The 12,268-nt window shown below is 43.4% G+C and overlaps 1 protein-coding gene across 4 annotated transcripts in view; it reads left to right on the top strand.

Moving 5' to 3' along the window:
* The window catches only part of LOC132386780 (NACHT, LRR and PYD domains-containing protein 3-like), a 46,553-nt gene that overhangs the window by 15,746 nt on the left and 18,539 nt on the right, over nucleotides 1-12,268 (top strand). For 3 of the 4 annotated variants that reach the window (XM_059959117.1, XM_059959115.1, XM_059959118.1), the window contains 4 exons: nucleotides 4,194-4,285; nucleotides 5,879-6,045; nucleotides 8,668-8,839; nucleotides 8,938-9,003. In XM_059959117.1, the coding sequence (XP_059815100.1) occupies nucleotides 4,276-4,285; nucleotides 5,879-6,045; nucleotides 8,668-8,839; nucleotides 8,938-9,003 (415 nt within the window). In that variant the 5' untranslated portion in view covers nucleotides 4,194-4,275. Of the gene's footprint in view, nucleotides 1-3,911; nucleotides 4,286-5,878; nucleotides 6,046-8,667; nucleotides 8,840-8,937; nucleotides 9,004-12,268 lie in introns of those variants that run through there. The other variant, XM_059959116.1, reaches the window with a different exon arrangement.

The following is a 12,268-nucleotide window of genomic DNA, read 5'->3' as shown; positions in this document are numbered from 1 at the left end:
TTGCTTGTCTGTGTTACGTCATAATAATCTCAACATGCTTTGAGAATTTCCTCCCTTTATAAGATGCCGCAGTCGTTTCCTGCTGTAGTGATTGCGGAACTGTGGAATTACCATGAACTGCAGCAACATGTCGTTGACTCCTCTGTCTATTGCAAGCTGCAATGATATACTTGCCCTCGAGTATATCGCCTTGCAAGCCTCTGTTAAGAGCAATCCCTCTGGAAGTCAGATGTCCCGGCACCGCATTTCATTCAGTCTGAACTAGCAAATGTCAACCAATAATTTACATATACTTAAATTAATCAAACACTTTTCTGCTAATAAGTTCTCAGAACCTATGAATCTGTGATTAAGCAGAAATAGGTTTTATAATTAAGTTATGTTCCAATTTAATCCTGTATCAAAGCCATGGGTTATACCTGTACTTGAGTTGAACGAATGTACTTGCAGCCAGGACTACTAGAGCTGCCGGAGTCGGTTTAACCTCAGTATGGGAAGCAGCGTGTTGGATCAGATGATGGAGGAGTTGATATAAAGGTAGATGCAATGTTCAGAGAGCCTGTGGAAAGATTGGCTGTGGAGAGGGCATCGCAGCAACAGTTTCCCCTCCCCCCCCCACTCACCCTCTCACCCTCCTATTCTTTTGCCAGTATTGATCGCGGGAGTTAGGAACTCTTTCTACTCACTGTCCAGAGAAATTAAAGCCTTTGATTCCATTCAAAGCTCTGTTTGTCTATAAAGAGTGGCTTTGAAGTATTATCGAAATGAACATGGGAGAATGCGTAACGAAAGTTTAAATCGGATCAGCAGCATGTTCGGTAGGCCGAGTGGTCTACTTATGCACTTGGTGTGTTGATTAGAAAAATTCTGACAGTTTAATTAGTGTAAGCCAATGTAAGTTCAAGTGAAAAGAAATCATACATTGATTAAGTATATACATCAAGATTTGTGTGTTAATGTTGTATCCCAGCAGGTTGCAGATCGACCATGACACAATCGGTGAGCTGGTCCGCACGGTACGGGACCGAGGGACGCGCTCCCCGTTCCCTGTTACTGACTCTACAGTCTCCCCATCTACCGCGCGCCCTCTCGCGGAGCTTCGTCAGTTTCGGCTGATGTTGAGACGATTTCAGCATGCTGCGCGTGCCCGGTATCTCTCGTGAAGTGACGTGACATTTACTTGTCTCTCATTGGTGACACCAAATACCAATTTAGTATACCAACCAATGGGGATATGGGTTTCGTCATTAAGGGGTTTCCTTAACAATCAGTTGGCGGAGCTGTAAGGGCGACGGATTGAAGTGGGAGTTCAGGGGATTTATCTCCTCAGTATGAGCAAGGATGGAGAAGACTTCAGCATATTTTTAGTGGACACCGATAAAGTGTTGCCTGCAAGTGCGGAGTCGGGGTGATTTTGACAGCAAGTCACGATCTTACTATCTGACACGGTGGGCTGGAGGGACCCGGTGGCTGCCTTTTGTTTGAGGTCTCTGGGTTTAAACGGCGGAGTAAACAGACCCACCTCGGGCCAGCAGGCTGTCCCAGTGGGTGTTGTGTGGTCAGATGCTTGGAGTATGGTTGCTCCCTGTCTGCATTAGGGACAAAATGCAACAAGTCTGTTATTGACTGAAAACATCTATATCCATTCTTTTTTTTTGTTTATGATACAATCATTGTCCAATTTATGTTCAAGTTTAATAGTAATTCAAAACATACATGAAAACACATGAACACAGCCAAATACAACCGCGTTAATGCACACAAAGCCTCCTTGCTGGAAACTGCCTCTCTAAGATACCCCAAGGGCATAGGCATTTTCTGATTAATATTATCTATCCATCGTAGCCTCAGTCATCCTCTCCTTCTTTTGCCTTCTGTTTTACCGAACATGAGAGTCTTCTCTAAGGAATCCTGTCCCCTCATGATGTGATCAAAATAGCTGAGCTTTTCAAGCTTCCTCGTGAGCAGTCTGGCGTATTTCTCCAAGTATTGACTTGTTGGATCTTCTTGCTGTCCAGCGAACACTTTCCCCCAACATCCAAGTTCAGAGGCGTTGATTATTTTGTATTCAGCCTTATTAATACTCCAGCTGTTACAGCCTTACATCACAACTGGAAATACTATATACTTGACTCTGCGGTCCTTCGTAGACAATGTTATGTCTCTGCACTTCAGTATTTTATCTAAATTTGCCATTACTACCCTCCCCAGAAGTAAGCGCCGTTTAATACGCTGCATTTACCATCATTTTCAATCTTTCTTTATTGATTAAAAAATTTATATGAATAGATACGAATCAGAGGTGAAGTTATATCAAATACATTATAGAATAAACGTACAAACAAAGAAAATGATATACACTGTCAAAATCATGTGTAATATAATATTAGGCTATTATATATAAACAGAGAACCACAACTCCTCTTGACAATTCATACAAAAAAAGACTGGAAATGTTCTCTTTATAGGAGAGAAAAAAAAACACTAAACAAACTAAAAACTAAAACAAAAAAAAGGGGGGAACTGGGCAGTCCACTTGAGGACAAGATTACAAAAAAAGAAGAAAGCGTCCTTCTGGTCAAATCTGAAACTTCACGGAGGGAGAAAGAAAAGAAAGAAAAAAACTAAAAAAAAAATTAAAAAAGATAAGGAATTAGATCTTCTGAAAATATTGAATGAAAGGTGGCCAGGTTTGTTCAAATTTGAAAGATGTATCGAACGTCCGACTTCTAATTTTCTCCAGGTTTAAACAAAACATAATGGAGGAGAGCCAGAAAAAAACAGTAGGTGGATTAGGATCCTTCCAATGCAACAAAATAGCTCTCCTACCCAATAAATTTGAAAAGGCTATCACCGTTACCATCTATAGACATCTTTGAACCAGGGACGAAAAAATCCGTCTCTGCTTCCACTTCCTTTCCATTTAGTACCACAAAGTTAATAGGACTGGCTGGTCTTCTTAATATTGAGCAAGAAGCCAGCTTTCAACTTTCTTCTTTCACTTTCATTAGAAGCTTCTTCAGATCCTCCTCACTTTCAGCCATTAGAATCGTATCACCTGCATATCTGAGGTTGTTAATATTCTGTCTGGAAATTTTCACTGCAACATTTTGAGTCGCCTGGACCAGCATTCCTCATATGTTCAGCAAATAGATTAAATAAGCTGGGTGACAGTATGCAGACTGGTCATACTCCTTTCCAAATCTTGAACCAATTTGTTGTTCTGTGTCTGGCAACTGTTGCTTCTTGATCTTTGTACAAATTTCTCATAAGGCAGAACAGATGTCCAGGTATTCCCATTTCTTTAAGTATTTGCCATAGTATATTATGGACCGCACTGCTGAAGGATTTAGAGTAGTCAATAAAACATAGATAAATACTTTTCTGAAATTCTCGCGATTTCTCCATTATCCAGCGTAGGTTAGCAATTTGGTCTCTGGTACCTCTGCCTCTTCTAAAAGCAGCTTCTATCTGGCAGTTCGTGTTCCATATATTGCTAGGGTCTTGCTTGCATAATCTTTAGCATTACTTTTCTAGCACGTGAATACTTGACATTTCCATTCTTGGATTTTGGGATAAAAACGGATCTTAATCCAGCCTAAAAGTCATTGTTGTTTATATTTTCCCAGATCTGCTGGAAAATTGCATGCAACACTTTTACAGCATCACCTTTTAGAAATTTCAACAATTTTACTGAAATCCTGTCACATCCTGCAGCCTTATTATTGGCAATGTTTTCTATCACCCATTCGACTTCGCTTTCCAGAATGTCTGGCTCTAGATCGATGAGGGAGTCATTGCTAATGTCTTCACTGTTGGATCTTTTTGCAATTCTTCTGTGTGTTCCTGCCAACTCCCTTTGATGCCCTTTGCTTCTGTAAGGTCCTTCCCTTGTTTGTCTTTTCCTATGCTCATTTTACATGAAATGTTCCTATGATATCTCAATTCTTCTGCAACAGATCTCTTCTTTTTTCCAATTCTGTTGGCTTCTTCAGCTTCAATGCATCGCTCCTTTAAGTAAGTTTCCTTATATTTCCTTGCTATCTTCTTGAAATTTGTGTTCAGTTGAAGGTCTTTGTACCAATCTCCATTTACTGTCTGGAATGTTGGAGAGTGAGCAGTGACCTTACAAAAATGTTTTAAATTTGAAGGACAGAGGAACTGAATCATACGTTTTTATTTGTGTAATTCAGGTCATTGCCAGCAGGTGAGGCTTTCTTCCACCCGGACGTCAGACAAGCAAGCGACAATCAACCAAAGTCAGTCAGAGTTAGAATGGACACAGGTATGTTCACTGGGCTCTTTCTCATTAAATCTGTCATCATGGTACACGTGTAGTCAAATCATCAATAATTCAGAGGGATAAACTTGGCCGATAAAAGGGCAGAAAGAAAGTACCATCAAACGGAGTCATTGTTCCAACTGGTAAGGAGTCCATGAGCATTGGAACAATTCACTAGGTCCAGCGCAGGGACCTAACGAGGGGAATGATCGAATCGCTCTGCTCACCACACAGATCTTCACCTGAGTGAAAGGAGAAGGAGCCCCTGAATAAGGTGGGAGTGGGTAACACTCAGATAGGAATACAACAGCGGGCAATGTAACAGTCAAAGGAACAGATAGAATTTCTGTCAGCATTTGGTACGCCCTGATGTGGGAAATGCCTCCGACAGCCAGTGAGAGAAACAGAAGGTGTTTTCTGTTTGGAAGGGCAATGGTGAATTCTCCCCAGATTAACGGGTTGTTGTACAATGGAGGTGAGGGGAGTTCCCGGTGTTTGTTTTCTGTGGCCGAGTTAAAGGACGTTATATTGAGGGAGGACGGGCTGGGGGCAGAAGACAGTGAACAAGAGAAATTGTACACAGGGAATCTGGGGCCGGGGGGGGGTGGCTACTGAAGCAATGAAATGCTCTTGGCGAATAGGATTAAAGTAAAACAAAATAATAAGTGGAGAGGGCATCGTACAAAATGCTGGAGGAACTCAGCAGGTCAGGAAGCACCTACAGAGAAAAAATAACCTTCAATGTTTCGGGCTGAGAATCTGTAAGTTGATTTCAAAGTCGCCTTGGGTACATAAAATGGAGTCAGCACGAGAGGAGCGTTGTTCTGGCTGAAGGTCTGCGACTGGTAGTGTTCGCAAGGATCACTGTTTCGCCATGCGTCTTGTGTGTGAATCAAATAGGTTAATCATATGATGTACTGGGTGGACTTATTCGTTGATTTACAGAGTTGGAGGAGATGAATAAATTTGGGACTGTTGTTAAAGTGTTCGGCATCCAGTTAGAAATAGGAACAGAGAGTCACCAAGTACAGATAATTCAGGCAAATGTGAGAAGTTGCATTTTGAGAGGTCAAATTCGCGAGCAATGTGCACGGTGAATGTTGGGACTGATAATAAGATTGATGTACTGTCGGGTCCTGTGATGGGTGTGCACAGCTCCCTTAAGGTGGCAACACAATTGGTAGTGTGCTAACGATGAGTTGAGGTATTTGTTAAAGTTAGACTGTAACTGGATACGCGTTGGTTAAGAGACAATTTCAGTATTGTGCGCAAATCGAGAATGATGTGGAGGGTCTGTAGAGGGTGTAGACGAATTTCACCACAAAAACCTGAGGTAACAGGTCTGTTTAGATGGTAAAGTTTAAAGGGGATTTACGATGCAGGTTTTCCACAGAGAGTGATCGGTGTCTGGAATGAGCTGCCGAGGGTTGGACTGGAAACAGATACTCAGCAGCGTCTGAGAGGCGTTTGAACTCATGAGTAGGCCGGGAACGGGGGACATTGACCGTGTTCCTGAAAATGGGATTGGTTTAAAATGGCATCGTGTCCGCATACGCATGGTACATCTACTATTTTATGTTCTATGACCGACTACAGATCTGAACTCCGCCATCTCCGCCTTCCTGTCAAATTGTGACGATCACCAACTGTTTCGGTTGACGAGATTCTACATGGAGCGACTGGAGCAGGCGATTAAGGAGGGCGTGGAGGGAGTCAGCTTCATGTTAATGGGCGAGGATCACTTCACCGGGCAGGAGTATCACGTAAGTGGAAGGGACATACACTGACTGTATATTCTACTGAATCTATCACAAACCGACAGAACGGGTGTAACGACACCTCTGGGCTGTAAAAATCCTGTACTGCTTGTGGTCAACATCAAGAAAAGAGTTTTCATCTGCGAAAAACCCTGAACTTTTATTAACCAACACAACCTTCTCTCCAGTTTTCTGATCACATTCATTTACAGACAGATTAGGATACAGGCAATGATTGACTGGTGAATTTAGTGATGTGACACTTGACGGACATTGCAAGTGGACAGATAACCACTCAACACCACTCATCACATCATGTTCCCAATGTTCGACCTTAATGGCCACTGACCAGTCTACGTTCTCCTGATGACCCACGGGTTTCCCACAAATCAAATATATAGTGACTTATTTCTCAGCTCATTCTCAGTCTACCTTCAACCCCATCGTCAGTTCAACACTGACTGTCGTCTCTCATTTGAACTGCTGACCCTTTTTTTGATCAATATCCCAACATGCCTCATGGTTCTGTTACCTTCTGTTCCTTGTGACTTCCAATTTGAGTTTGTAATTACCATAGCATATACTGTTAACATGGGAAGTGCAACATTAGTGCCACTGAAAATATTCCAAACATCTACAGCTAACATAGAATTACAAGAAAACAGCTTTCTAATGGTCCTAGTGCTACTGGAGTGCGTTCACCTATTACCACCCAGAATTAATATTAGTGAAGAGCCAGACACCATACTGAACACGACATTCCACGTGAGGCAGCTGATAATTTCAGTCTAAACTTCTTACTCAACATTACCACCGGTCGGCTTTGGTCTGTCACACATACACAATAGTCCTGAGTTTGCTGGCTGCTCCTCACTGCCAGTTTCCAGCTGTTGGCTGGCACTGGACCCCTCGTGGAGCCTGGCAGTGAAGGGTGAAGCTGCTGCGGTTCACCAGGGATTACCCTGGCAAAAATCAACAGTGGCCCGGCCATAGTTTCACCTAGTCATAGTCATCAAACACTACAGTACAGCAACAGGCTCTTCTGCCCATCTAGCCCACACCGACCTATTATCTGCTTAGTCCCATTGATCTGAACCCGGACTGGAGATATCCAAAACTCCCCCATTGAATGAACTTATCCAAACTGATCTTAAATAATCAAGTCGAATGTACATCGACTAATTAAGATGGCAGCACGTTCCGCGCTCTTCAGCAACCTCTGAGTGAACAGGTTCCCCTTCATTTTGCCTTTCACCTGTCATCATTACCCTATGATCTCTAATTCCAGTCTCACTCAACCTCAGTAATAAATGCATTTTCGCAATAACTCTCTGTATACCTTTTATAAACTTGCATATCTCTTTCACATCTCTCATGGTCCTCCTACACTCTATGGAATAATGTCCTAGCCTATTCACACTTCCTCTATATCTTAGATCCTCAACTCCTGGTAACAATCTGTATTTTATTCTGCATTTGTTCAATCTTATTGATATCCTTTCAGGAGGTAGATGTACACATTGCTTCAATTTAGCCTCTGAAACATCAACTTCGACATAATATCCCAACGTCTGTATTCAATATTTTGATTTATGAAGCCCCATGTCCAAAAAGCTTTACAACGCCATCTACCTTCGATAACACTTTCAAGAAATTTTGGATCTGTATCACTTTGCAGTATCTCATCACACTTCCTACTCTTGTCATTGGTACCAACGTGGACCAAGACCTGCTCATCCTGCCCTTAAGGAAGTTTCAGTGTCGATACGAGATATCACTGACCTTGGTAACACACCATCCAAAAATCCTGTTCTCGTAAATAGAATCTCCAGTCTATTCTCCTGATCATTGTATTCCCCGTCAGTGCATCTCAGCACTTCTCATCCCTTCCGAGTCACAAAGCCAAACTCAGAGCCAGAGGCATAATCACCGTGGCTTTCCTCTGCGAGGCCATACCCCGAAACAGAAAGCCGTATCCCTGTTACAAAGAGTTTCCTGTAGTGGCTGCCTGTTCCCTTCCCCCTCCTGACAGTCACCCAGTTCCCTGTGTTCCGGGCCTTGTGTACAGCTCCCTCCCTGTATAGCCTGAGTCAATCTCTCAGCCTCCGGAATGATCCTGAGTTCACCCAGCTCCAGCTCCGATTCCTCAGCACAGTCTGTGTTAAGCTGCAGCTGGATGAAATTCCTGAAGGTGTAGTTATCGGGGACACTGAACGTCTCCCTGTCTTGCCGCATCCTGTAGGAAGAGCATCCCACTATCCTGCCTGGCTTTCCCACTGTTCTATCCGTGAAAAAGAGAAGGGAAATATTACCCAAGATCAACCCAAGCCTCCGCCTCTCCTCAATGAACCCTCTCTGACACAAAGCATCAATAACCTACTCTATCTCTGGCTCACTCACACTATGACTGCTCTGTTTAAACCTTGCCAAGTGGATAAGTACCCCACAATCTGTGGCGTTCAGAAAGTCATCATTGGCCATGCTAACTTCTTTTAATTTCTTTTTCCTGCTGCGAACAATTGCTGTCAGTGATCTGTGACGAGCAGAATGTGCTGGGTCTGTCCATGTTCAGGGTAGATTTGAACCCATCCCTCCGTTCCTCAATATATTCCCCATTGTTCATTACAGAGCGTGACTGAGCTCGCGAAGAAGGGAAACCGAGCGGGCGCTTCCAAACTCCTCCTGGATCTGGTGATGGAGAGAGGCTCCGGGGCCCGGAAGGTGATGTGGGAATCCTTTGTGAAACTGCACCACCATTTACCGAAGCTGAGCAGAATATTGAATGAAATACGGGAGCGAGGTACGGTGTACAATACACTGTGTGTTACAGATGTAAATGCTGATGAGTTTACAGTATTACACAGAACAGACTTCATGCAGGTAAATCTGTTTGAACAGGTGACGGCCAGTTCGCCTACATGGACACTGAGCGGGATTTCTCTGAAGTGCCCAAACATCTGAAAGGTAAGTGATGGAACGGAAATCTGAAAGTCTGTATTTCACACTGAGAGTCTGAATACGTCTCTGTAGAGGCCTGTTTAGAGATTGTCAGTCTGGGAGACAGGTTTTTGTTGTTATTTCACACTGAGAGCCTGAATACGTCTCTTTAGAGGCCTGTTTAGAGACTGTCAGTCTGGGAGACAGGTTTTTGTTGTTATTTCACACTGAGAGTCTGAATACGTCTCTTTAGAGGCCTGTTTAGAGACGGTCAGAGTCTGGGAGACAGGTTTTTGTTGTTATTTCACTCTGAGAGTCTGAATACGTATCTTTAGAGGCCTGTTTAGAGACTGTCAGAGTCTGGGAGACAGTTTTTGTTGTTATTTCACACTGAGAGTCTGAATACATCTCTTTAGAGGCCTGTTTAGAGACTGTCAGAGTCTGGGAGACAGGTTTTTCTTGTTATTTCACACTGAGAGTCTGAATATGTGTCTGTAGAGGCCTGTTTAGAGACTGTCAGAGTCTGGGAGACAGGTTTTGTTGTTATTTCACACTGAGAGTTTGAATACATCTCTTTAGAGGCCTGTTTAGAGACTGTCAGAGTCTGGGAGACAGGTTTTTGTTGTTATTTCACTCTGAGAGTCTGAATACGTGTCTGTAGAGGCCTGTTTAGAGACTGTCAGAGTCTGGGAGACAGGTTTTTGTTGTTATTTCACTCTGAGAGTCTGAATACGTGTCTTTAGAGGCCTGTTTAGAGACTGTCAGAGTCTGGGAGACAGGTTTTTGTTGTTATTTCACTCTGAGAGTCTGAATACGTATCTTTAGAGGCCTGTTTAGAGACTGTCAGAGTCTGGGAGACAGTTTTTGTTGTTATTTCACACTGAGAGTCTGAATACATCTCTTTAGAGGCCTGTTTAGAGACTGTCAGAGTCTGGGAGACAGGTTTTTCTTGTTATTTCACACTGAGAGCCTGAATACGTCTCTTTAGAGGCCTGTTTAGAGACTGTCAGTCTGGGAGACAGGTTTTTGTTGTTATTTCACACTGAGAGTCTGAATACGTCTCTTTAGAGGCCTGTTTAGAGACGGTCAGAGTCTGGGAGACAGGTTTTTGTTGTTATTTCACTCTGAGAGTCTGAATACGTATCTTTAGAGGCCTGTTTAGAGACTGTCAGAGTCTGGGAGACAGTTTTTGTTGTTATTTCACACTGAGAGTCTGAATACATCTCTTTAGAGGCCTGTTTAGAGACTGTCAGAGTCTGGGAGACAGGTTTTTCTTGTTATTTCACACTGAGAGTCTGAATATGTGTCTGTAGAGGCCTGTTTAGAGACTGTCAGAGTCTGGGAGACAGGTTTTGTTGTTATTTCACACTGAGAGTTTGAATACATCTCTTTAGAGGCCTGTTTAGAGACTGTCAGAGTCTGGGAGACAGGTTTTTGTTGTTATTTCACTCTGAGAGTCTGAATACGTGTCTGTAGAGGCCTGTTTAGAGACTGTCAGAGTCTGGGAGACAGGTTTTTGTTGTTATTTCACTCTGAGAGTCTGAATACGTGTCTTTAGAGGCCTGTTTAGAGACTGTCAGAGTCTGGGAGACAGGTTTTTGTTGTTATTTCACTCTGAGAGTCTGAATACATCTCTTTAGAGGCCTGTTTAGTGACTGTTAGAGTCTGAGAGACAGGTTTTGTTGCTGTGGCTGGAGGACACGAAGCAATTTGCATTTGTCACAACACCTTTTCTGTGGGGCCGAGTATCTGGAGATTTGACAAAACTGAAGCCAAACCATTCCAATTGGAACATCCAACTCCAGCAAGGGAAATCTCGCACCTCTGATCCAAAGTGGAGCCGAGATTTGTTGTTATTCCTCCATACGAACATGACATGGGAGCAGAATTCGGCCATTCAGCCATTCAGTCTGCTCCGCCATTCCATCATGGCTGATCCCCGATTCCACGCAACACCATACACCTGCCTTCTCGCCATATCCTTTGATGCCCTGACCGATCAGGAACTTCTGCCTTCATTACATCCATGGACTCGGCCTCCACTGCAGTCTGAGGCAGAGCCTTACAGACAGTCATTATTCTCTGGCTCAAAGAGTCCTCCTTACCTGTTGTAAAGGATCGCCCCTCAATTTTGAGGCCCTGGCCCCTAGTTCTGGATGCACCTGCCACAGGAAACATCCTTTCCACATCCACCCTATCTGGTCCTTTCAACATTCTGCAGGTTTAAAAGAGATTCCCTTGCATTCCTTAATATTCCAGTGAGTACAGGCCCAAAGTTGCCAAAACACACCCCATATGTTAACTCCTTCATTCCCGGAATCATCCTCCTGAATCTCCTCGGGACTCTCTCTAATGACCACACATCTTTTCAGAGGTACTGAAAAGCTGTTGACAACACACCTGCAGTGCAGCCTGACTATACAGTCTTGTAAAGGCTCAGCATTTATATTCGATTCTCTTTTTTGCCACCTTTACCACAGACTCGACCTTTAAACTAATCTTCTGTGAGTTTTGCTCGAGGCTCCGATGTCCCTCTGAAGTCGCTCTGCACCTCTGATTCTTGGAACTTCTTCCTATTTAGTTAATAGTCCGCTCCTTTCACCAAAATGCATTATCATACATTTCCAACACTGTATTCAATCTGCCACATTTAGCCCATTTTTCTAATATGTCTCAGTCCTGTTGCAATCGCACTACCGACCCCTCCACCTATCTTTGTATCATCCGCAAACTTTGCCACAAATACATACATTCAATCATCTAAATCATTGATAAACAATCTGAAAGTCAGCGGTCCCAATACTGATCCGTGCGGAACACCACCGGACACTGGCAGCCAACCAGAAAAGGCCCCTTTTATTCCCACTCGCTGTCTGCTGCCTGTCAGCAATTCCGCTGCACAAACCAGTATCTCTCCTGTGACGCCATAGATTTTATCTGGTTAAGGAGACTCATGTGTGGCAGCTTATCAAATGCCTTCTGAAAATCCAAGTAAATGGCATCCACTGACTGCTTTGTCCACCCTGCTTCTTACTTCCAGGATGAATTCCAACAGAAACCATGCTAACTTATATTGTCATTAGTCTCCAAGTCCATCGAAACCTCAAACTTAATAAGAGACTCCAACTCTTTCCCAGTCGCTGAGGTTTGGCTAACTGGCCTATAATTTCCCTTCTTTTGTCTTCCTCCCTTCTTAAAGAGTAGAGTGACAATAGCAATCTTCCAGTCCTCCGGGACCATGCCAGAATCAAGTGATTCTTCAAAGATCATGACCAATCCATCCGTCATCCCT

The sequence above is a fragment of the Hypanus sabinus genome, unplaced genomic scaffold (assembly GCF_030144855.1).
Source record: "Hypanus sabinus isolate sHypSab1 unplaced genomic scaffold, sHypSab1.hap1 scaffold_131, whole genome shotgun sequence".
Taxonomy (NCBI): Eukaryota; Metazoa; Chordata; class Chondrichthyes; order Myliobatiformes; family Dasyatidae; genus Hypanus; species Hypanus sabinus.
Note: the sequence above shows the minus strand (reverse complement) of the source record. Positions and strands in the feature narration are given on the sequence as shown.